Genomic DNA, 24334 nt, shown 5'->3' on the forward strand with positions numbered 1-24334 from the left:
CCCAAGACACACACACACACACACACACACACACACACACACCTTATAGTAACGCACACACACCACATACCTGACAGCAACACACACACACACACACACACCACATACCTTACATCAACACACAACACACACACACACACACACACACACCTTACAGCAACAAAGGCAAAGGAATCCAACATTTTGCAACATCCTCTCTCCTAATGTTAACCGGTATATCCAAAAACCACAATGAATTGGTTTTTGAGAGCCACACTGTTGCCCAACTATAGCAGTTTCCCCTTTGTCTCACACACACACACCAACCGTTTCCTGCTGTTTCCTGTGAGAATGAGATGCCCAAGAGCCTAAACACATCCATCTCCTGGCTGCCACCACCACTGCTGTATGTATTTGCCGTGTGTGTGTGTGTGTGTGTGTGTGTGTGTGTGAGTGAGAGAGAGAGAGAGAGAGAGATAGCTCACCTGTCGCAGGTAGAGGAAGAAGCTGGAGTACTGTCCGGCCTCAGGTAGATAAGACAGGAACACCGTTATACAGATCAGCAGCACTGTTGAGTCCTGCCCCACTTTCCTCAGAGACTAGGAGAGAGAGAGGAGACAAGTCAGAGACACACACACACACACACACACACACACACACACACACACACACACACACACACACACACACACACAGTAGAGTCCTGCCCCACTTTCCTCAGAGACTGGGAGAAGGAGCAGAGGCATCAGACAGATACACACTCACAGCACTGTAAAGTCCTGCTTGACTTTTCACAGAGAAGTGTCAAGAGACGCACGCAAGCATGCACACACATTTACCCACACACACATTTACCCCCCCCCCCACACACACACACGGCAGCGGGTGCAGTGGCCGCCATGTCCAGCATCACTTTTCCTGCAGTGAGCGCGCTGGTGTCCCGCACCGCTGACCCCGATCAGCAAGGTATACTCCTCTGTGTGTGTGTGTGTGTGGTGTGTCTGTGTGTAGTGTTCCGACACAAGAAAGGGATCAGGATACTCTCACGCAAAAAAACAATACAATTTCCAACATTTTTAGAATTGATAGTTTATTAAAACAATAGCGTTCTGTGTCTGTGTGAACGGCTCCCACTCTCCATGCTCCTTGCACGCATCTAGACAAGTGGGCGTGTCAAGCAGGCAGCTCTGAGTATGTGAGTGAGTGCGCAGCAAACGTCAACACAAGTTCTTTGCTGACAGTCCTCAGCTTGTGGATCAAACAAAAGTTTGAAGTGAAATCTGGAACTATTTCAGTTACGGCCTCTACACACAGCTGCGTGCGTTGCAGTGCTGGAGACGCATCCCATTCACTTATATGGGCTCACGTCATCTGTTGCCGAACTGAATTGTGGGTCCGTCGCGTCGCGTTGAGAAGTTCAGCTGTTGCTGCACCGACAGACCAATCAAGCCAATCGACGGACAGCACCAACCAATCAAATTACGGTTATACTTCAAGTCATTTGCATAGCTACCGTCGGAAACGCCCACTGGCATGCGTTGACGGAACGCAACTGTGTGTAGAAGCCGTTACATCGCAGATATTGAAGGCAAGCCAACAGGTACAAATAACAACGACTAGGTTATAGAAAACACCACTACATGATCAGTGCCAAGTTCATCACCTCAGTTAAAGGCTAAGGCTATCGCCTAAGTGTGGTTCCTTCATCAGTGAATTTTGAGAAGACATACATAACGACTTATCATAGTGTGCTAACATGATGACAGCGCAATGTTCACGCTATAACTTTACCATAACTTGCAAACAATCTATTTGTTCAATAATTACTTCCTAGATGTAGGATAGGATACCCGAAATGCACTCATTAAAGCCCACAGAATGCCAACAAAGTGTGTTGATAATAATAATAATGGCGGCTTAGGCTATGTGGTAGCAAATTATGTTAAATATCAAAGAAATAGACATAATGTAGGAATACACACACAGATACATTGCAACATGTAATGGCGTCTCACAAAGACCTGAGTGGTTGAAACGTACTTATTAAATCACACTGGGAGCACTGGGAAGAAGACAGTGTGCGGATATCTTCACTTTTTTTCCCCCTTTGCAACTATCAAAAAAATCCCATAAACACTGGAAGGCCAAGGCTGGCCTACATCAGATGGCCTAATGGCAATTCTGCATAGCATTTAGTGATTTGCATGCAGTAATTTAAACACTGACCTTGATCTAGCCCAATTTGGCTATTTAAAGGCAATTTGTTGTCAAAACACACAATGTAAATGAACTAGAACAAACAATAAATGACTTAATCACACAAACTACTATTTTACTGACAATAAAAAATAATAAACATGTAGAAAGTTTAGAACTCAGAGTTGACCTGCACACTACAAAAGTGCAACAAATTCAACAAAAATGAATCTGTACACTTGGAGTAGGTCTGCATCCTTTCTTTTCCAAATATTTTAGGATTTCGCCGTGGTATCGTTTCAGTATCGAGTCTCAAAATATTTATGGCAGGTATTGTATCGAAGTCATAATTTTGGTATTGTGACAACACTGTGTGTGTGTGTGTGTGTGTGTGTGTGTGTGTGTGTGTGTGTGTGGCTAGGATATGATCACACACACACAAACACAGCACTGTAGAGTTCTGCATGACTTTCCTCAGGGACTGCAGACGACGCAGGAGAGAGAGGTGTTCGATACGAATGCAAGCACGCACACACACACAACCAGCAATGCAGCACAAAGAACTACACAAAACACACACACACAACCAACAATGTAGCACAAAGAACTACACCAAACAGAAAAGTACCACAAAACTCAAAACTGACGAACAAAAGCAGCTTCAGTGGGAGCAGAGACTCCTGACCTGCTTTTTAACCTGGCAACAAAGGAGTCTCACACACTCACTCACACACACACACACAGTTCCTCACTAAACATCACTCCTGATACACACCAATTGACTCCTCCTCCCACGTGATGTGACACACAGAGCCACAGAACTCAGAACTGACAAACAAAAAGCAGCTTCACTGGAGAGCAGAGACTCCAGTCCTGACCTTTTATTCAACCTGGCAACAAAGAAGAGTCTCACACACACACACACACACACACACACACTTCCTCACTATACCTCACTCCTCCCACGTGATGTGACACACTCACTTAAGTCAGATTACAGAACCACTGTCTTCCTGAGGAATGGGAGGCCTTTACTAGCAGCCTTTTATTTACTCACAACAACGGAGATATTGACCTCATAAAGACAATCCTGCAGCTCTCTACACACAGGTTAAAATGTGTGTGTGTGTGTGTGTGTGTGTGTGTGTGTGTGTGTGTGTCCTAACAGATACAACCAACTAGTCTACAACCTATGAATGAACCATCTACAACAACTTCTCCAGGGCCTCAGAGGCCCAATGGAGACTGTGAGCATGTGGAAACAGAACCAATATGATTTCTCATCACCACCCAACCCCCAACCACCCAACACCCAATCACCTGAAGGTCTCTGCAAGTATGCGGAAGCTGCTGCCGATTGCCAGCTGACCTTGAGCGGTTTTCGCAACTCATAGAGCACCCAAAAGGCACCACCTCCCCTGTTCAGAAGGATCTCTTAATCTGCCTCAATATTGTCAGTAACAGCCTTGCACTTGATATTCCCAGCCAGCACATAGCACATGGTACCTCGCAGAGCTATGCAGTGATACAGATGGAAGCAGGGAACAAATCACTGACTCTGATTGCAGACGATGGTATGATATGTTCTCAATCCCTAAAATACAAATTGTACTTTCTTTTTTTGAGAACAAGATAGATAGATAGATAGATAGATAGATAGATAGATACTTTATTGATCCCCAGGGGAAATTTAAGGTCTCAGTAGCATACAGACAACACACACACATTCACTAACAGCAGAAAAAGTAATTAAAAGTATATAATATAAAAACACAACTAAGCATTAAGGACAGTAGAAGATAAAGAATATACTAAATATCCTAAAATACAAATTATACTAACTAACACTTAATCTAAATCAGTTCTAAAAACAGTATCCACATAGTGGTGATTAATCAATCTAGAGGCGCTTGCAGGGACTGAGCCTGTGATTCTCTGTGCATAGTAAAGCTGGGACCCAGTGCGACTATGGCGAATAGAGTGTATCTATCTTACAGTATAGACCAGTCAAATCTCCTGCCTGTGCTAGAACAACCACAAAAATCATATTACAACTACACTTACAGTAAAACTAGGGCTTCGAAAAATCTGATCTCATTTTGAATTAATGATCTTATTTGAACACAAAACCTTGAGTTTTTACCTTTATCTGAAACAAGGTCCCTATAGCTAAACGGCAGCCATAAGCTAACTGGTGTAACCCACTCCAGTGAATTATGCTAAGCTAACAGAGTCAGGCTGGGTTATTGCACACTCAGTGAATTATGTTAAGCTAACAGAGTCAGACTGGGTTTGTATCCTCTTATCTAACTCAGGAGTAGACAGCAGCTAAGCTAATTTCCCCAAAAGTTGCTGTGTTCCTTTAAGTCCCTGCATTGGCTTCCAATAAGTCACAGAATTTACTTTAAAGCACTACTGCTAGTTTATAAATCACTAAATGGAACGGGACCCAATTACCTGCAAGACATGCTTTAGTAGTAGACTTCCCCCCAACACCTCTCGGGTCACAGGAGAAATATTGGTTGGAAAAACCACTGTCAGAAGTTCTGACTCAGAATAAAACATAGTGAATCATAGTCAACTTCCGGATGACAACAAATCTAGACTTAAGACCAAACTGTTCTCAGATGCTTTCTGCTAACTCAAATACACTTAACCAAATGCATTTTGTGCTTTTATGCAATTTTTATGTAATTTATGTTGCTTTTGTTTATCGTTGCCCTATCATAGTTTTATTCACTCTTATTTAGTATTCTTTGTTTTGGTTATGTAAAGCACATTGAATTACCACTGTGTATGAAATGCGCCATATAAACAAACTTGCCTTGCCTTACACAGTACCTGACCCAGAATCAGGAACACGTGTGGAATCAGGAACACACACACGCACGCACGCACGCACGCACACACACACACACACACACAGGGAAGGGAAACGTCTGTGGTTGAGACACCCACAGGGAATGAGACCGACACACCCACACACAAAACCAGAAATGACACACACATATACACACACACAGAAATGACACACACACACACACACACACAGAGAAATGACACCCAGACACACACACAGGCTAAAGAAGAGAAAAATATGCCCGTAAATCATGAGCTGCTGGGGTACTCATGGCGAATGGATCAGCCAGAGAGACACACACACACACACACACACACACACATGTTGGAGTACTCACGGCGAAGGGGTCAGCCTGCTCCCATGAGATGGGCGCTCCCCAGGAGGCGGGCCTCATCTTCTCGGGCAGCGACTCCGGCACGGCCACCAGGATGAAGCAGATATCCAGCATGGCGATGGCCGACGCCAGCACCACCACCAGGCTGTCCCCATACACACGGCCCAGGTACGCCCCGATCGCCGGGCTCGTCACCAGACTCGCCGCAAAAGTGGCAGACACCTGCACCACACACACAGTCAGGAGTCTATGAATCTGAATCTAAATAAAAATTTCATGAAGGCTGACAGGCTGAATTCATCCATCGCCATGTTCCTCACATGTGCACACGCGCACACACAAACTCTCACCGGGTTATACATCATGTTGCGCACGCACACATGCACAGCACACACACACAAACACGCACACACACACACACACACTCACCAGGCCGTATGCCATGCTTCTCTCATGCTCCTGTGTGATGTCTGCCACGTAGGCAAACACCACCGAGAACGTAACGGCAAACACCCCGGACACAGAGATCACCGCAAAGTACCACCTGAAACACACACACAAACACATATGAACACACACACACAAACACAAACACATATGAACACACACACAAAGAAACTCAGATTGCAGACAGGTAAAGGTTATGTCTATGGCTCTCTCTGTAAAACATCAACCCGTTGTATAATAACTCATGAAAAACATACTGCTCTCTGCATCTGTATGTTGGTCTGCCTGATTACACATTAACATCCCCTCTCTCTCTCTCTCTCTCTCTCACACTCTCACACACACACACACACACACACACACACAGCGGTGTGGTGACATACCAAGGGCTGATCTTCATGAGCGGGATGGGGGCACAGGTAAAGAACACTGTGAGCAGCAGGAAGGACTTCCGCCCCCACACATCTGATAGAGCCCCGATTAAAGGAGCGCTCAGAAACGACAGCAGGCCCTGCAGAACACACACACACACACACACACACACACACACACACACACACACACACACACACACACACACACACACAGACCTAGTGAGTGACAACAATTACGTAGTAGATTTTTCAATTAGTGAGTGAGAGCTAAACAGCCCAAGTCATGAGATGCTTTAACATACCTTAACTCCCTGAATCAGGCCATTCATTAGAAACGTGTGCTTAGGGAAGGTCTCGTGGAGGACCTGAGAACGGAGTAACCACAACAGTTAGGCAGCTGAACATTCTTCCTCATTCTGCGAATACAGCCCTGACATGCATGGCAAGCCCATTTTTCTGATAGTCTCAGTGAAATAGATCTGTCTGAGTGGCCTTGCTAGTGACACCTCAGCGTTTAGCAGCCCACTTACCACCAGCGTAGGAGCAGTGAGGAGACCCCACGCGAAGAACTCCAGGAAGATGACGATGACGGCATGGTAAACACTGGGCGACCCGAAGCCTTGTGACTGAAAACGAGGCGGTAACACAAACTTCAGCAACATTTAGAGACATTTTCTAAGCAAATGATGGATTTTACTCTACAAACTCCTGCTAGTAAGTATTAGCATAGATCTAGTCAGAGTTAGCTTGATAGTAACATTAAGCTGCTGGATTTGCCAGTTTCAACAGTTAGCTGGTCAAGTTTACATGTTAAGCCTCTCATCCATTAAAAAGGTCAGCATCTTGCAGAGTGCGGGGACTGGGTGGTCACACACTTGCCCCACACTAGCCTAACCTACAGTAACTAACAACTAGTTCCAGGATTGCGGTGACAGTCTGTATGGCGCAGCCCTCGATAATGACACCTTGTTCTGCCCAGGTAGCAGGCAACTGTTATCTAACGTCTGTTGTCTGCTCGCCTGGTTGACATCTGGTGCTTGTTGTGATGAAACCTGTGGCTGGCTACAGCGTGAAGCGGGGGAAGGGAGGGAAGAAGGTAGCCAAACTTCCACACAATAATTATGCGCTGGACTCTTTATGTTAAGCGCTAACATTAACGATACAGTCCAAGACACCGATGCTAAGCACATTAACGATGTGTCGTTACAGCTCGAATTCACTGCTCTTTCCCAACGTGATCGAAACAGAAAGTAATTTCCAATCGGGTACTCACTGTCCCTCCATCCTTGATGATGATTTTTTTAGCCAGCAGAAGACTGCGATTCGCCCGTTTCTTCTTTTTGCTCTGTGTCATATTACCATCCTAATACTTCTTTTTAGAAAATCTACTTAACTTGTTACTATATTGAAACATTCGTTCATCGGATCGTAATATATATTAAACGGCGTCAGAAAAGAATATATAATGGAATGAAAATTTTTGTTGCTCAGGTCCTCTTCAGCCATTCACGTACTCGCCGCCATCTTCACAAAATCAAACAGACTGGGAACGTCATGACGTCGCATCATACGATTTTGCTCCTCTGTAATAACGTCACATCCCCCGCCCACTTGTTCTGTCTTTGACTTCCTGTTACGTTTACAGTCGCAGCAGAAAATAGTTGCCATAGAAAGATGCTTTGTTTATTATTATACAATTATAACAAGAGTTATTAGCCTAGCCCTCAGAAATCAAATGTGGACATCTTGTCAGTCATACAGAATATTTTGGTGTGTAAGCCTAGGCCTATACAAAAACAAGAAAGGTAGCCAGAGTCTGAACTAGGCTATAATTGTACATGTCTAAGTCCTTTTGTAAAAGACAGTATGGTAATGCATCACACCATTTGATGTAGATAGATAGATAGATACAGTGCTATAAAAAGTTTTCGACCACCGTGGATATTTCCCCTTTTATTTAAGATGAGTTTTTTGTTATATAAAAAGGGCCCCACATTAAATTGATCAAGATTCCATTCATAAAAGCAGTAAAAATGGAAATATCCGGGGGGGGGGGGGGATACTTTTTGTAGGCACTGTAGATAGATATTACTTTATTCATTCATATGAAGCAGCAATTGTTAACATATCACACACAAACAAGTCAAAAATAAATAGAATTGAATGTAAACTGTGCATTGTCTCGCAGAATATGATTATCCTCTCAGCACAAATAGTCAATGTAAAATGTAGCAGTGGGCAGGAAACGGAGCTTATTACAGTGAAGTTGAAAGCCTCCAGCTGAAAACATTCTGTTGTCTGACCTGTAGTACATGCAACGGATTTGAGGTTAATGTTCAAATGCCACGGATTTGGCAGCAGGAGTGCTGCGTCACTGGTGTGTGTGTCAGGCCTTTGGTGCCTCCCTACTTTCTAGCTGCAGTGTATATCCCTTAGCAATAAGTAGATGCAGCATACCGGGTACTGAAATATTGACAGGAATCCCTGTAAATTCATGTTGTTTTATCCAATATTAGTTGTGCAGACGTGTAGTCCCATCTTATACACATCTATTGAACCAACAAATGCAAAAATAGAGACTTTTGTGTAATCATTCCGTATTTTGTGTAGTCATTATATGTCAAAAGAAACTTCAAAGTTTTGCCTTTCATTTGAGACCAGGATTTTATGCTTCTACACCAAGAGGTTGCCACACAATAAAGCCTTTTATTGTCAGTATGCATTTTGGGTAACCAAAAGTCGTATGGGGAGTTCCCATAGGGCATTTTACAAAACGCATGAGCATACCTTGGCAAATAATGGTCTAAAGTACTCATATTTCATTCTATATTGATCCACTTTGAGATACAGATTCACAATACCTGGTAGTGGGCCTCAGTTGTGTTTCCAAGACAAAATAAATGACCAAGAGGGCAGAATGTGGTCATTTCCAGAGATGTACAAAACCGCCTAACCCCCCCCCCCCCCCATTATTCTACCCTTTGCCACTCTGACAGTTCAGCACACAGTCAATATATTGGTACTAAAATAATCTACAATAGCCTAGAAATCTAGACGCACCCTAGTGGCAGCAAATTACATGCTGCCAGGGCTAGTCTAGTCCGTTGGCTTGTGAGCTCGAAAAATTAAACTACTATCAGGCCAATCAAATCGTGTATAGAGTCGTTAGGCGGGCTCAACATAATGATTGATGGCAGAGTTGCAACGGTTTGGCTTGAATTCCCTGCTACTTAAAAACAAATAAGATGGATGTTGCTGTTGGCGAACAGTGTGACACGAGTTAAACTTTTATTAAGTTGGCAAAAGTTTGAACTAGCCAACTAGCTCCGCTGGTGGGAAAACGCATGGGACTCATAGCGCTGTCCTATTGCGTGCAGAGGGAATTTGAAAGACAACCGATTATCCCGCCCCTCGGACTGAGCACTGCGAACGGTGAGTTCCCAGACCCTACATTTTAATGTGGGTCTGGCTCGTCAGGCTAAATCTACAAGGCCTCTGCTTTCAAAAGAGGTCAAGCACTTGAATATAAGTTAAAGGATGTGAAACACGGCCATTGTTAGTAGTATTTTGAGCAAAAACTCAAAATAGGGGGGTAAGTGTGAAGATCTAAATAAACAGAGAAATAAATGTAAAATAAATGTCAAAATTACCCAGTAAACTTTTATTCTGAAATACCATAATGCAGACAGGTTATAAATTAACTACCTTATTGACAGATGCACGCATAACAGAAAGAGTATGGTATGACTTGTGATTGTGTGTTTTCATTACAGTAGCCACTTTTGAGTCGTTTTGACAAACACTCAGAATAAGTTAAAATATTGTTAAATCTGTTTTAGGCTTTTATTTTGGAAATATGTATGCTAGCTGTACATCGGCGTTGGTGGTATAGTGGTTAGCATAGCTGCCTTCCAAGCAGTTGACCCGGGTTCGATTCCCGGCCAACGCAGATACTTTTTTCACGAGCCTGCCTACCAGGGGAAACTCGTTTTGCACCGCTTTCACATGCTGCGGTTGATAAACCAAGTACAAGAATGAGTGGATGGCAGGAAATGTAGCTTGGTGAGATAGGCTAGTTGACGTTTCAACCAGCCAGAGACGCTGATTGCGGCTGTAACAAGGAGCTGAGGGGTTTATAATAGGCCTAATGTTACAGATCAATCTCACTGCGCAGTTAGAAAGAGGGAGTTTTTCCAGCTGAAGTTTAAAGACAGATAAAGCGGACGTAGGCTAGGCTACACAATATAATTATAGGCACAATGTAGCATGCACACTCTTGCACACTATTGCTTATTTTTCGCTAGGTGGCGATAACATACCGATTGTTGGTAGCCTGACGGAGGAAGAAGACTTAACAGGAAGTGATTTGCTGTTTTGGCGTCTCCTGCCTACATGCGTCTATGGTCTATGAGTGTGTCAATAGTTTGCTCCAGTGAGTGAGCCTGGTGGTAGGCTATGGCTGGAAATATCAAGGACAAGGAAGCTTTTCAGAGACTGAATTTCCTATACCAAGTAAGTAGGCTATTCGTATTTATTTAACCTACCTAGAACAAGCTCAGACGCCGCCTCTGGTGAACATTACATTGCTACATTCAGAGGCAGAACGCATTCTACCAGGAGTAGCCTGTGTAGGATTATTGTATATTAATCTTTATTAACGTTAACGTTACCCCTTTTAGGCTGCACATTGCGTATTGAGCCAGAGTCCAGAAAACACAGAACTCGCTCGTTTCTACTGTTTCACCCAGAAAACCATCGCACGTCGGCTGGTTCTTCGACAGTGAGTAAAATAACGTTTACAACATATTTAACCCTTGTAAGTTGTTCTGGTCATTCGGATCATTTCAGCTCATTTTCTGTTAAGAACATATAAAAATAACTTATTTTTAATGACTGCACAATGCACATGGTGACCTGACAGGTGACCGCTTTTCCCCAAATCTCCATGCAGGGATCCTTCCGTGAAGAGAACCATTTGTAAGAGATGCTGTGGGTTATTGGTTCCTGGGGTGACGGGAACACTCAGGCAGAGAAGTAAGTCTCATCACATGAAGAGATGTTGTTTATGAGTAGTAGTACTACTACACATGCATCACTCTTTCATGATCTTTACATGGCCTTATTAAGATAACTACCATTGCCTCGGAGAGCAATGTAGTCAGGCACTGAAGTAGTCAAATTGTTTGACAGCAAGCCGGCATCAACACTACACAAAAGTGAAGAAACAGTGTTTTGATCTCATAAGGAAAAGGGTGTTAATGCAGGGGTCACCAAACTTTATTCGGGGCGGGGCCAGGGCCGAATCAGCTATATAACATAGAATTGTATGACCCAGACCAAAATGACCACCAGCAGGCCTCATTGTTCTCTGCGCGTGCGTTGTCTGTCACTGCTTGATCTCGAGCATGTTGGGTGACGAAAATTCGGCAAATATGGTTCTTTTTATAACTAACTTTTGGTGACCCATGTACTAATGTCTGCTTGGTTTGAAAAGGGTGTGTGTACTAATGTGTCCGCTTGGTTTGATGTCATAAGGAAAAGGGTGTGTGTACTAATGTGTCCGCTTGGTTTGATGTCATAAGGAAAAGGGTGTGTGTACTAATGTGTCCGCTTGGTTTGTAGAGCGGAGAGGGAAGAGGAGTGTGACCGTGCTGCGGTGTCTGAGCTGCGGACAGACAAAAAAGTTGCTGAACAACCCCGACCATCGCCTGTGGGTGGACCAGCCAGAGGCTCAGCTGGAGAATCAGCCACAGCAGGGTGAGTGTCCTATCAGCCACAGAGTTTGTGCTGCTCTCTATCAGCCACAGCAGGGTGAGTGTCTGCTCCCTCTGCTTCAGTCACAGTATGGTTAGTGCTGCTCTCTCTGCTTCAGTCACAGTATGGTTAGTGCTGCTCTCTCTGCTTCAGTCACAGTATGGTTAGTGTCTGCTCCCTCTGCTTCGGTCACAGTATGGTTAGTGCTGCTCCCTCTGTCTCTGTCAGCCACATCAACACTGTTTGCTTGTTTATGTAGGTCAGCTGTTGTATGACACCAGGGTTGGTCTGTGGCCCTGTTTTGATATCAGGAAACTCGTCAGCTGTTAATTACTTATTGCTTATGGCTGCTTATGATTAGTGCTTGGCTCAAATGCCGCTTTGCAGGTGTCCAATGCAATTTGTTTCCTCAACACATGATTTATTTAACTGTTTTTCTCCTACACCAGTTTGCATTAGATTCCTGTATTGTTTGTGATAAACTGAGGGACTCATTGCAGGTGGGAGACTCATTGCAGGTGGGGTACTCATTGCAGGTGGGATACTCATTGCAGGTGGGATACTCATTGCAGGTGGGAGACTCATTGCAGGTGGGATACTCATTGCAGGTGGGATACTCATTGCAGGTGGGATACTCATTGCAGGTGGGAGACTCATTGCAGGTGGGGGACTCATTGCAGGTGGGATACTCATTGCAGGTGGGATACTCATTGCAGGTGGGATACTCATTGCAGGTGGGATACTCATTGCAGGTGGGATACTCATTGCAGGTGGGAGACTCATTGCAGGTGGGATACTCATTGCAGGTGGGATACTCATTGCAGGTGGGATACTCATTGCAGGTGGGATACTCATTGCAGGTGGGATACTCATTGCAGGTGGGGGACACTCATTGCAGGTGGGGGACACTCATTGCAGGTGGGAGACTCATTGCAGGTGGGAGACTCATTGCAGGTGGGATACTCATTGCAGGTGGGGGACTCATTGCAGGTGGGAGACTCATTGCAGGTGGGATACTCATTGCAGGTGGGGGACTCATTGCAGGTGAGGGACTCATTGCAGGTGGGGGACTCATTGCAGGTGGGAGACTCATTGCAGGTGGGATACTCATTGCAGGTGGGAGACTCATTGCAGGTGGGGGACTCATTGCAGGTGGGGGACTCATTGCAGGTGGGATACTCATTGCAGGTGGGATACTCATTGCAGGTGGGGGACTCATTGCAGGTGGGGGACTCATTGCAGGTGGGAGACTCATTGCAGGTGGGGGACTCATTGCAGGTGGGATACTCATTGCAGGTGGGATACTCATTGCAGGTGGGGGACTCATTGCAGGTGGGATACTCATTGCAGGTGGGGGACTCATTGCAGGTGGGATACTCATTGCAGGTGGGGGACTCATTGCAGGTGGGATACTCATTGCAGGTGGGATACTCATTGCAGGTGGGGGACTCATTGCAGGTGGGGGACTCATTGCAGGTGGGGGACTCATTGCAGGTGGGATACTCATTGCAGGTGGGATACTCATTGCAGGTGGGGGACTCATTGCAGGTGGGATACTCATTGCAGGTGGGATACTCATTGCAGGTGAGGGACTCATTGCAGGTGGGGGACTCATTGCAGGTGGGATACTCATTGCAGGTGGGATACTCATTGCAGGTGGGGGACTCATTGCAGGTGAGGGACTCATTGCAGGTGGGATACTCATTGCAGGTGGGATACTCATTGCAGGTGGGGGACTCATTGCAGGTGGGATACTCATTGCAGGTGGGATACTCATTGCAGGTGGGGGACTCATTGCAGGTGGGGGACTCATTGCAGGTGGGATACTCATTGCAGGTGGGGGACTCATTGCAGGTGGGGGACTCATTGCAGGTGGGGGACTCATTGCAGGTGAGGGACTCATTGCAGGTGGGATACTCATTGCAGGTGGGGGACTCATTGCAGGTGGGGGACTCATTGCAGGTGAGGGACTCATTGCAGGTGGGATACTCATTGCAGGTGGGGGACTCATTGCAGGTGGGATACTCATTGCAGGTGGGGGACTCATTGCAGGTGGGGGACTCATTGCAGGTGGGATACTCATTGCAGGTGGGGGACTCATTGCAGGTGGGGGACTCATTGCAGGTGGGGGACTCATTGCAGGTGGGGGACTCATTGCAGGTGGGGGACTCATTGCAGGTGGGGGACTCATGGGACTCATTGCAGGTGGGAGACTCATTGCAGGTGGGAGACTCATTGCAGGTGGGGGACTCATTGCAGGTGGGGGACTCATTGCAGGTGGGATACTCATTGCAGGTGGGAGACTCATTGCAGGTGGGGGACTCATTGCAGGTGGGAGACTCATTGCAGGTGGGGGACTCATTGCAGGTGGGGGACTCATTGCAGGTGGGAGACTCATTGCAGGTGGGATACTCATTGCAGGTGGGGGACTCATTGCAGGTGGGGGACTCATTGCAGGTGGGAGACTCATTGCAGGTGGGGGACTCATTGCAGGTGGGATACTCATTGCAGGTGGGATACTCATTGCAGGTGGGGGACACTCATTGCAGGTGGGGGACACTCATTGCAGGTGGGAGACTCATTGCAGGTGGGAGACTCATTGCAGGTGGGATACTCATTGCAGGTGGGGGACTCATTGCAGGTGGGAGACTCATTGCAGGTGGGATACTCATTGCAGGTGGGGGACTCATTGCAGGTGAGGGACTCATTGCAGGTGGGGGACTCATTGCAGGTGGGAGACTCATTGCAGGTGGGAGACTCATTGCAGGTGGGAGACTCATTGCAGGTGGGATACTCATTGCAGGTGGGAGACTCATTGCAGGTGGGGGACTCATTGCAGGTGGGATACTCATTGCAGGTGGGATACTCATTGCAGGTGGGGGACTCATTGCAGGTGGGGGACTCATTGCAGGTGGGAGACTCATTGCAGGTGGGGGACTCATTGCAGGTGGGATACTCATTGCAGGTGGGATACTCATTGCAGGTGGGGGACTCATTGCAGGTGGGATACTCATTGCAGGTGGGGGACTCATTGCAGGTGGGATACTCATTGCAGGTGGGGGACTCATTGCAGGTGGGATACTCATTGCAGGTGGGATACTCATTGCAGGTGGGGGACTCATTGCAGGTGGGGGACTCATTGCAGGTGGGGGACTCATTGCAGGTGGGATACTCATTGCAGGTGGGATACTCATTGCAGGTGGGGGACTCATTGCAGGTGGGATACTCATTGCAGGTGGGATACTCATTGCAGGTGAGGGACTCATTGCAGGTGGGGGACTCATTGCAGGTGGGATACTCATTGCAGGTGGGATACTCATTGCAGGTGGGGGACTCATTGCAGGTGAGGGACTCATTGCAGGTGGGATACTCATTGCAGGTGGGATACTCATTGCAGGTGGGGGACTCATTGCAGGTGGGATACTCATTGCAGGTGGGATACTCATTGCAGGTGGGGGACTCATTGCAGGTGGGGGACTCATTGCAGGTGGGATACTCATTGCAGGTGGGGGACTCATTGCAGGTGGGGGACTCATTGCAGGTGGGGGACTCATTGCAGGTGAGGGACTCATTGCAGGTGGGATACTCATTGCAGGTGGGGGACTCATTGCAGGTGGGGGACTCATTGCAGGTGAGGGACTCATTGCAGGTGGGATACTCATTGCAGGTGGGGGACTCATTGCAGGTGGGATACTCATTGCAGGTGGGGGACTCATTGCAGGTGGGGGACTCATTGCAGGTGGGATACTCATTGCAGGTGGGGGACTCATTGCAGGTGGGGGACTCATTGCAGGTGGGGGACTCATTGCAGGTGGGGGACTCATGGGACTCATTGCAGGTGGGAGACTCATTGCAGGTGGGAGACTCATTGCAGGTGGGGGACTCATTGCAGGTGGGGGACTCATTGCAGGTGGGATACTCATTGCAGGTGGGAGACTCATTGCAGGTGGGGGACTCATTGCAGGTGGGAGACTCATTGCAGGTGGGGGACTCATTGCAGGTGGGGGACTCATTGCAGGTGGGAGACTCATTGCAGGTGGGATACTCATTGCAGGTGGGGGACTCATTGCAGGTGGGGGACTCATTGCAGGTGGGAGACTCATTGCAGGTGGGGGACTCATTGCAGGTGGGATACTCATTGCAGGTGGGATACTCATTGCAGGTGAGGGACTCATTGCAGGTGGGGGACTCATTGCAGGTGGGATACTCATTGCAGGTGGGGGACTCATTGCAGGTGGGATACTCATTGCAGGTGGGGGACTCATTGCAGGTGGGGGACTCATTGCAGGTGGGATACTCATTGCAGGTGGGATACTCATTGCAGGTGAGGGACTCATTGCAGGTGGGGGACTCATTGCAGGTGGGGGACTCATTGCAGGTGGGGGACTCATTGCAGGTGAGGGACTCATTGCAGGTGGGATACTCATTGCAGGTGGGGGACTCATTGCAGGTGGGATACTCATTGCAGGTGGGGGACTCATTGCAGGTGGGGGACTCATTGCAGGTGGGATACTCATTGCAGGTGGGAGACTCATTGCAGGTGGGGGACTCATTGCAGGTGGGGGACTCATTGCAGGTGGGGGACTCATTGCAGGTGGGGGACTCATGGGACTCATTGCAGGTGGGAGACTCATTGCAGGTGGGAGACTCATTGCAGGTGGGATACTCATTGCAGGTGGGGGACTCATTGCAGGTGGGGGACTCATTGCAGGTGGGATACTCATTGCAGGTGGGAGACTCATTGCAGGTGGGAGACTCATTGCAGGTGGGGGACTCATTGCAGGTGGGGGACTCATTGCAGGTGGGGGACTCATGGGACTCATTGCAGGTGGGAGACTCATTGCAGGTGGGAGACTCATTGCAGGTGGGATACTCATTGCAGGTGGGGGACTCATTGCAGGTGGGGGACTCATTGCAGGTGGGGGACTCATTGCAGGTGGGGGACTCATTGCAGGTGGGGGACTCATTGCAGGTGGGAGACTCATTGCAGGTGGGGGACTCATTGCAGGTGGGATACTCATTGCAGGTGGGATACTCATTGCAGGTGGGGGACTCATTGCAGGTGGGGGACTCATTGCAGGTGGGATACTCATTGCAGGTGGGATACTCATTGCAGGTGGGATACTCATTGCAGGTGAGGGACTCATTGCAGGTGGGGGACTCATTGCAGGTGGGATACTCATTGCAGGTGGGATACTCATTGCAGGTGGGGGACTCATTGCAGGTGGGGGACTCATTGCAGGTGGGGGACTCATTGCAGGTGGGATACTCATTGCAGGTGGGATACTCATTGCAGGTGGGAGACTCATTGCAGGTGGGAGACTCATTGCAGGTGGGATACTCATTGCAGGTGGGGGACTCATTGCAGGTGGGGGACTCATTGCAGGTGGGATACTCATTGCAGGTGAGGGACTCATTGCAGGTGGGATACTCATTGCAGGTGAGGGACTCATTGCAGGTGGGGGACTCATTGCAGGTGGGATTTTTCTCGTCCACAGAGGAGCCCTCCAGCCAGAAGAAGGAAGCTTCAGTTGCTGGGCCGTCCCAGAGCACAACCTCTGACCCCTCCAAAGGGAAAGCCCTGACACAACCGTGACCCTGGATACCCGAGGGACAGGTCTCTGTAAACCCAGCTGACCTTGCGGACTGATATTTAACGCCTGGGTGATGCTGGCTGGACCATAGCAGTTGTTCAGCCTGTCGTCGCAGAGAGCAGCGTTGAAGGACAGAAGCTGTCTTCCTGTTTTCTGAAGTTATCGGTCTGTGAGCCTCTGGATCGCCAAGAGCTGAATTTTGAATGGGGTCTTATTATGGGATAGTGGAAGATCCATGGCTGCTGATTAATCCGTGTGTAGTTTACTCTGGTGTCTGTCCTGTGACAGGCCAGCGATGACACCAGAGGTGCTGATGCACTGTAATGTAAATAAACACACATTTGGTTGTTGTTTTTTAATCTGTACAGGATTATAGTTTGGTTATTACACTATTTATAATTTGCATTTTCTTTTGCTGGTTTTACTAAGAATTCATAAACAATGATTTTGCTTTCACATGGTTATAAGACACTTATATGTGAATTTTGACCAGATGGACACTATTTGATGTTTTCTCTTACAGTGGAGAATAAAGTTTAAAAAAAGGAAAACTGTATCAAATATGTGTGTTGTCGATCTGAGAATTCCATGCCCCAGACAGCAGGGCACTCTTTACTTATAGACAGGCAATGGAAAGTGTCTCAATAACAACAACACCATTGCATTTATATACTTCTTTTCAATGCACGCAAAGTGCTTTTCAGGGAAAGGGGGAAACTTACTAACCACAACTAATGTGTAGCACCCACCTGGGTGATGCACGACAGCCATTATGTGCCAGAATGCTCACTAACACACCATTTGAGGTGGAGAGTGAGGGAACACAGCTCACAAACATATCACTCTGTCAGTTTGAGTATGATACCACCTCAGGGTATTGATCCATCTGTGAAACAGGTGGCTGTAATTGGTTCAGCAAATTCAAACACACACGGACCCATGTGTAGTGAGACTGCCAGCTTTGCCCCGTGTGTGTGTGTCCATTTTGAGTTGAATTGAGATTGAACATGTAGGTGGATAGGATGCTGATCCTCGATTACAGTAGGATCTTCATCAGTGATTTGACCGAACCACTCTAGAATATTAATTTCACTGTTGTAAGCCACGCCAAAATAGTTTTAACCATAGGCCTTGAGTAACAGTTGTATTGGTGTTGTTCTAACCGTGCCGCGCAATGAGTAACACTGTTCTAACCGTAAGCCCTGGGTACAAAATATGTACAAAAACAAAATATGTTAGTTTCCTTTGTAATTGTGTAATGGAGATTATTGTGAAGAGGTTCTGTAGTGGGAGCTGAACTGGAGTGCATCACTTCAATATCTGACAAAAGGACCCTGAACAAACTGATCAACATCTTGGACAATGAATGCCATCCACTCTACAGCACTATTAAAAAGCAAAAGAGCTTGATCAGCTGGAGACTTCGCTCACTGCCATGCACAACTGAAAGGCTGAGGAAGTCATTTGTCCCCAGGGCCATTGAACTGTTTAATGCTTCACTAAAGGGAAGAGGAGAGATAGACTTCTCTGCTTAGTCTGTCTGCCTCTCCACCCTCTCCATGTTTGAGTACTGACTGGCCACTACTGCTTTACTACTGTTTTACTACTGTTTTACTAATGTCCACAGCCTAATGTTTTTACTACTGTTTTCCTGCTACACTGTTTTTCATGCTATATTAGCACACATGATCAATGGCTTCTGCTACAATACTGAATGGCTGTAACCCTATTACCTCAACCTGTTCTTGCACTGACATAGTTTTTTATAGTTTTTTATATTACCTTGTCTACATTATACTTTACTCTCCTATTTGTCCATATTATTTATGCTGGTCTCTAGACCTTATTATTGCACTGTTGCACTGTTGGACTAATGTTGAACTACTTTTTGCACCTTCACCATGACACTCACTCTCTTGAGCACCTTACCATACACACAGAACTACAGGCCCTGTCACTACAAGCGTCTCATGCTTGATCACCCTCAAGCACACTGGATTTTTTACATTTAATTTATATAGTATATTTAGTATTTATTAGTTTTTCTTATCTCCTATACTGTCTCTATTGTACAGTGGAGTTTGGTTATATGTTTATACTTATACTTATATTTACCATTTCTGCTGTAAGTGCATGTTGTGTGTGATGTCTGTATGCTACTGAGACCCCCTGAATTTCCCCTTGGGGTTTCAATAAAGTATCTATCTATCTACCTATCTAGGTATGCCACAACAGTGATATCAATGAAGCAGCCTTATTAGTCAATATATGGTAATATAATCATTACTATTAACAAATACAGATTTAAATTAAACGTCTCAATGAGTTACTTTAAATTCATACATTTACAGACAATTACACTGACTTTTAATTTATTGATAAAAAAAAAAGTAATGTTATAATTTGCATATGACCTCGGCTGCATACATGCGCACTTGCTCAAGTTGACATCATGGTCAGTAGAACGTGATCCGCTGAACCGACCTATATGGCGTTACATTTTAACAATTTTTCAAGACATGAGTGTACAAGGTTTTTGCTGTGTTGACAAAATCAGGGTGAGTGTATTGTATTTATGATATCCTTACGTTTGTTTGGAGATGCGCAAGGATATAATTATAGTATTTGCAAAGTAATTCTACAGAGCAAGTTAGTTAGCTAACAAGATCATGTTAGCATTTTCGCTCCATGTGCACGCAGCATGTATTCTGGTCTTGTGCGTGTGTAGCAAATTTTGTGTTGAATATTGAAGATAGTTATTTTGTGGATTTGTGAAATTTTCTTAATCAGAATCATGATGTCGTATTAACATTTTGATGAGGTCGAACTATTATATCTGATTTTTAAAAGTCTGTTGAAGCTGTAATTAGGCCTACAGCATGGTCGCTAGATGAGAGAGGCTTATTCAAGAAATGATAATGGCTACGTTATGACAGCTCGGTGAAATGTTATATTATTATAGTTTACACATGTTTAGCATATCTGTATATGTTATACTTATGTGTTGTGCAAAACAAAGAGATGTAGGGCATAGGCCCACAGCCAGACCACTAGTTTCAGAATCGACTGATTGGTGATGTTCTGGAAGATGCACGAGATGAACACTGATGGACCTTAGACAGCGTTCTTCACTACAGGTAGGCTACTTTAGTCAGGGCAGGCGATTTGTGGTGCGCGGGTCTGGTGGGTGCAAGCATCCAGGAGATATTGCGGGTTGCATAATCAAAATCGCCAACAGTTGTAAATGTTAATGTGCAGAATTTCGTGTAGGCTTTGCATTAGGGTGAGGTAGGATTTCCACCTACTCTTCCTCTCTGCCTCTAAGCTCACCATACCCGCACATCATTAGCCTGCGGTACTTTGGGATTGCCAATTGAAAATAAGCCAACGTCTGTCGTGGCCATAGGCTGTTTGGGTCGTTGTAATAAAACCGTAAATGTAGATTAACAACCTACACAACTGTCAAATGAAATCATTCATAAAAGGCGTGTTATCTGAAGCCACATAAAAGAGCCACAACCAATCGCATTCGACAATAGGTTATTTTGACCGCAGTTGTCGAATTATATCCTCTTTCTGAAGATAAATAAAATTGTTGACTTGTTGACAGTTATTACTTTGACAACATTGTAGGATAGGCTATTATTCCTTCAGTGAGTAATATCGTCCCGAGGCCGAAACTAGGCGCACAAAACTCGTATGAAGTATAGTCAAAGATCCTTGATTACTAGCTCCGCTTTAACCCTCTATGGTAAAGTTTTCGGCTGTTCTTCCGTCGTCTTCTCTCGTGGTCCTGCTGGAAGACGAACTGTCAGTGCGCCTATACTGGCTAGCCTACCGTTTGCTGAATTGAAGGCAAACCTCCAATTGTTTATAACTTTATTACGACCCCAGAACCTGCCACGACAGTATGTTGTGTTCTTCAGTTGGCTTCATTAAATCCCAAAGTACCGGAGTTTAACTCTGTAAAATGATTCAGCGACTCGTATACGACAACCGAGAAGAATGGCTCAAAATGGCACCCGTTTCAAACTAGAGACAGTTTCCGTAGTGTAGTGGTTATCACGTTCGCCTCACACGCGAAAGGTCCCCGGTTCGAAACCGGGCGGAAACAGCTTTTTCAGTTATTGCTAAGTAACGTGAGTAAAAGTACGAAACAATGTGAACCATAGCGTGGCCATGCGAGCCAACTGCCCCCAAGAGTGGTGAGAGAGTCTGGTCATTGTTAACCACAGGATAAGTTAGTGACGTTTGTATGTAAAATTAAACTTATGGGTAAATGGTTAAGTCTCAACATAGTAAGTACATTAAATCATTTGTAACTCGAAAAGTCTCCCATTTACAGTTGCAACCTAGAAGCAACCTAGGCTGTCTTTGAATGTGTTTTAGTAGTGCAATCCAGTGTGTTAAATTGAAGTGCTAATAATGAACTTCCTGACCATAGCAGTAAGCTACAGGAAATGGAAAGTATGTTGCTAACGTTTGTGATTCACAACCACTGTTGTAAGGAAATGTGGTAAAATGTATTTCCTTTCTTCCTAAAAACAGTACTTATAATGCACAATTACATACGTGTAACATTTTTACATTTACTCCACATGGAAACATGTGAGTCACCCAACTGATAATGACCCTCCCCCACCATGTGCAGCATGGGGAATTAGCTCAAATGGTAGAGCGCTCGCTTAGCATGCGAGAGGTAGCGGGATCGATGCCCGCATTCTCCATTGAAATCTTTTCCCTCTCCATCTGAGGTTATAGACATAAAGTGGGATAAACACCATGGGCTATAGATTTTGTTGTTAAGGATCCTGACCAAGACCTTAAAGTTAGTGCACCAATAATGTTTTGGTTAGCAGCAAGTTGCTTGTATATGTAGCTGAATGTAGTAGTTAGCTGTTGAAGTGGTTTTGGTTATCAGCAAGTTGCTTGTATATGTAGCTGAATGTAGTAGTTAGCTGTTGAAGTGGTTAGCTGTTGCCAAAATTAAAATATATGTTTAGGATTTATGTATTTACTCTGCAGGCTTTGTTTTATTCAAAGTGACTAACAACAATTACAAAAAGCATTACATTAGTATTGAAAATAACAGTTAAAGTTAATCAATAAAATAATAACAACAATAAGCATTATATATCATACATATAATATTATATGTTCAAGTATTGAAAAAAAGGATTTTTTGTAATAGAAAACAACAACAGTGTGTGTGTGTATTTAACACATGTTTCAATCGCATAGTTCCTAAGCATTGGTGGTTCAGTGGTAGAATTCTCGCCTGCCACGCGGGAGGCCCGGGTTCGATTCCCGGCCAATGCAACTTTTCTTCCAAATGCCTTGCAGGGGTCTGGTAAACCACGTCACCCTTTAGCTGCATGTGTCCGGGGGGGGGATGGGTGTAGCCCGTAAGCTGCATGCGTTAGAGGGGGGAAGGGCTCACAGTGTAGTTGAAGTAGGAAACTAGATCACTTTTATTACTGCAGAGCTCTCCAGTTTATTCTCAAGATATTTAGTGGTGTTAAGATGTAGTTTTATGTTTCTGTTTTGTATGTGTTTACTTAGGGGGTACTTTTATCTAAACCGACTCACAACTATAACAATAAACATCACATTAGCATTTAAAATAGTAGTTTAAAATGAACTGATTGAATTTTAAATTATAAGAATAACCATGCAGATAATAAAATGGTTTAAATGGGGGGAAAACATTTCTTGTGATAGAGACACGGGTGTATATGTATTTAATAGATGTCTCATTCTTATAGTCTTCATGCATTGGTGGTTCAGTGGTAGAATTCTCGCCTGCCACGCGGGAGGCCCGGGTTCGATTCCCGGCCAATGCAACTTTTTTCCCAGACGCATTCTAGCAGGCCTCTGGAAAGCTGCATTGTAGGACTGGGGGGAGGGCTAGTTGTAGCCCCTAATATAAGTTCATGGTGTCTCTCCTGTGATCTCCCATTTTATGTGTATAACCTCAGACGGAGAGGGAAAAAAACTTTCATTGGAGAATGCGGGCATCGATCCCGCTACCTCTCGCATGCTAAGCGAGCGCTCTACCATTTGAGCTAATTCCCCATGCTGCACACTGTGGGGGAGGGTCATCATGAGTTGGGTTACTCACATGTTTCCATGTGGAGTATACTTAAAGCTCAGTTTAATGTGCTTTACTTCATCAGTAGAACACAGCAAGAAAATCCTAACATTTAAAATATAGGAAAAGTAGTCAAATGAATAAAAAAAATAATAAAAGATATAAATGAAATAAGAGCAAACTTAAAAACAAACAATAAATAAAGTAAATGTAGTAAAATAAGTGAAATAGAAATAGATAAGAATGTAAGTTAAAATAAAGGCAACATAAAAAAGGAACCATTACAATTTAGTAAAAATGGTAAAATAGGTCAAATAAATAAAAATAGGTCAAATGAATAAAAATGATGGATACATAGTAATAGGTAAAATATATAAAATAAATAAGAAAACTAAAACATAAATAATGTAAACATAAAAAATAAATCAAAGTGAAATGGTAAAATACATTTAAATAAAAAGGTATAAAAATACATTAAATTAATTTAGTTTTTAATCTGGTCTTGAAGCGGTTGGTCGTCGGAGCGCTTTTGATGTGGTTAGGCCATTGGTTCCACAATCCACAATAGTTAACAGCAGCTTCACCACACTCTGTTTTAACAGTGGGTTTGACCAGTAAAAGTCTCTCCTGTGATCTAAGGCAGTGGTTCCCAACCTGGGGTCCGCAGACCCCACTAGGGGGCGCCAGAGATTGCAGGGGATGCCT

At 45.1% G+C, this 24334-nt stretch overlaps 3 protein-coding genes and 4 non-coding genes across 9 annotated transcripts in view; 5 read left to right on the forward strand and 2 right to left on the reverse strand.

The window, feature by feature from the left end:
* lrrc39 (leucine rich repeat containing 39) overlaps window positions 1–671 on the forward strand; it is a 28300-nt gene extending 27629 nt beyond the window's left edge. Inside the window, exon 9 of the mRNA XM_042057280.1 lies at window positions 608–671. The gene's annotated coding sequence lies outside the window, so the exon portion shown is untranslated. The remainder of the gene's footprint in view (window positions 1–607) is intronic.
* The window catches only part of mfsd14a1 (major facilitator superfamily domain containing 14A 1), an 11132-nt gene extending 3389 nt beyond the window's left edge, over window positions 1–7743 (reverse strand). For all 3 annotated transcript variants that reach the window (XM_042057275.1, XM_042057274.1, XM_042057276.1), the window contains exons 1-7: window positions 7464–7743; window positions 6721–6816; window positions 6493–6555; window positions 6200–6327; window positions 5799–5913; window positions 5373–5591; window positions 465–578 (exon numbers count right to left, since the gene is read on the reverse strand). In XM_042057275.1, the coding sequence (XP_041913209.1) occupies window positions 465–578; window positions 5373–5591; window positions 5799–5913; window positions 6200–6327; window positions 6493–6555; window positions 6721–6816; window positions 7464–7544 (816 nt within the window). In that variant the 5' untranslated portion in view covers window positions 7545–7743. The remainder of the gene's footprint in view (window positions 1–464; window positions 579–5372; window positions 5592–5798; window positions 5914–6199; window positions 6328–6492; window positions 6556–6720; window positions 6817–7463) is intronic.
* Window positions 7744–10067: 2324 nt separating this feature from the next.
* Window positions 10068–10139, forward strand: trnag-ucc. The gene has a single exon. It is a non-coding gene; the product is annotated as a tRNA-Gly (tRNA).
* Window positions 10140–10182: 43 nt separating this feature from the next.
* Window positions 10183–18094, forward strand: rpp21 (ribonuclease P 21 subunit). Its single transcript, XM_042058090.1, has 5 exons — window positions 10183–10702; window positions 10870–10970; window positions 11142–11224; window positions 11813–11947; window positions 17443–18094. The coding sequence occupies exons 1-5, from the start codon at window positions 10646–10648 to the stop codon at window positions 17538–17540; spliced, it is 474 nt and encodes a 157-aa protein (XP_041914024.1). The 5' UTR covers window positions 10183–10645; the 3' UTR covers window positions 17541–18094.
* A 3485-nt stretch (window positions 18095–21579) lies between these two features.
* On the forward strand, window positions 21580–21652 carry trnav-cac. The gene has a single exon. It is a non-coding gene; the product is annotated as a tRNA-Val (tRNA).
* A 540-nt stretch (window positions 21653–22192) lies between these two features.
* Window positions 22193–22265, forward strand: trnaa-agc. The gene has a single exon. It is a non-coding gene; the product is annotated as a tRNA-Ala (tRNA).
* A 1275-nt stretch (window positions 22266–23540) lies between these two features.
* trnaa-agc lies at window positions 23541–23613 on the reverse strand. The gene has a single exon. It is a non-coding gene; the product is annotated as a tRNA-Ala (tRNA).
* Window positions 23614–24334: the final 721 nt, after the last annotated feature.

This window comes from Alosa sapidissima, chromosome 12 (genome assembly GCF_018492685.1).
Source record: "Alosa sapidissima isolate fAloSap1 chromosome 12, fAloSap1.pri, whole genome shotgun sequence".
Lineage (NCBI taxonomy): Eukaryota > Metazoa > Chordata > Actinopteri > Clupeiformes > Clupeidae > Alosa > Alosa sapidissima.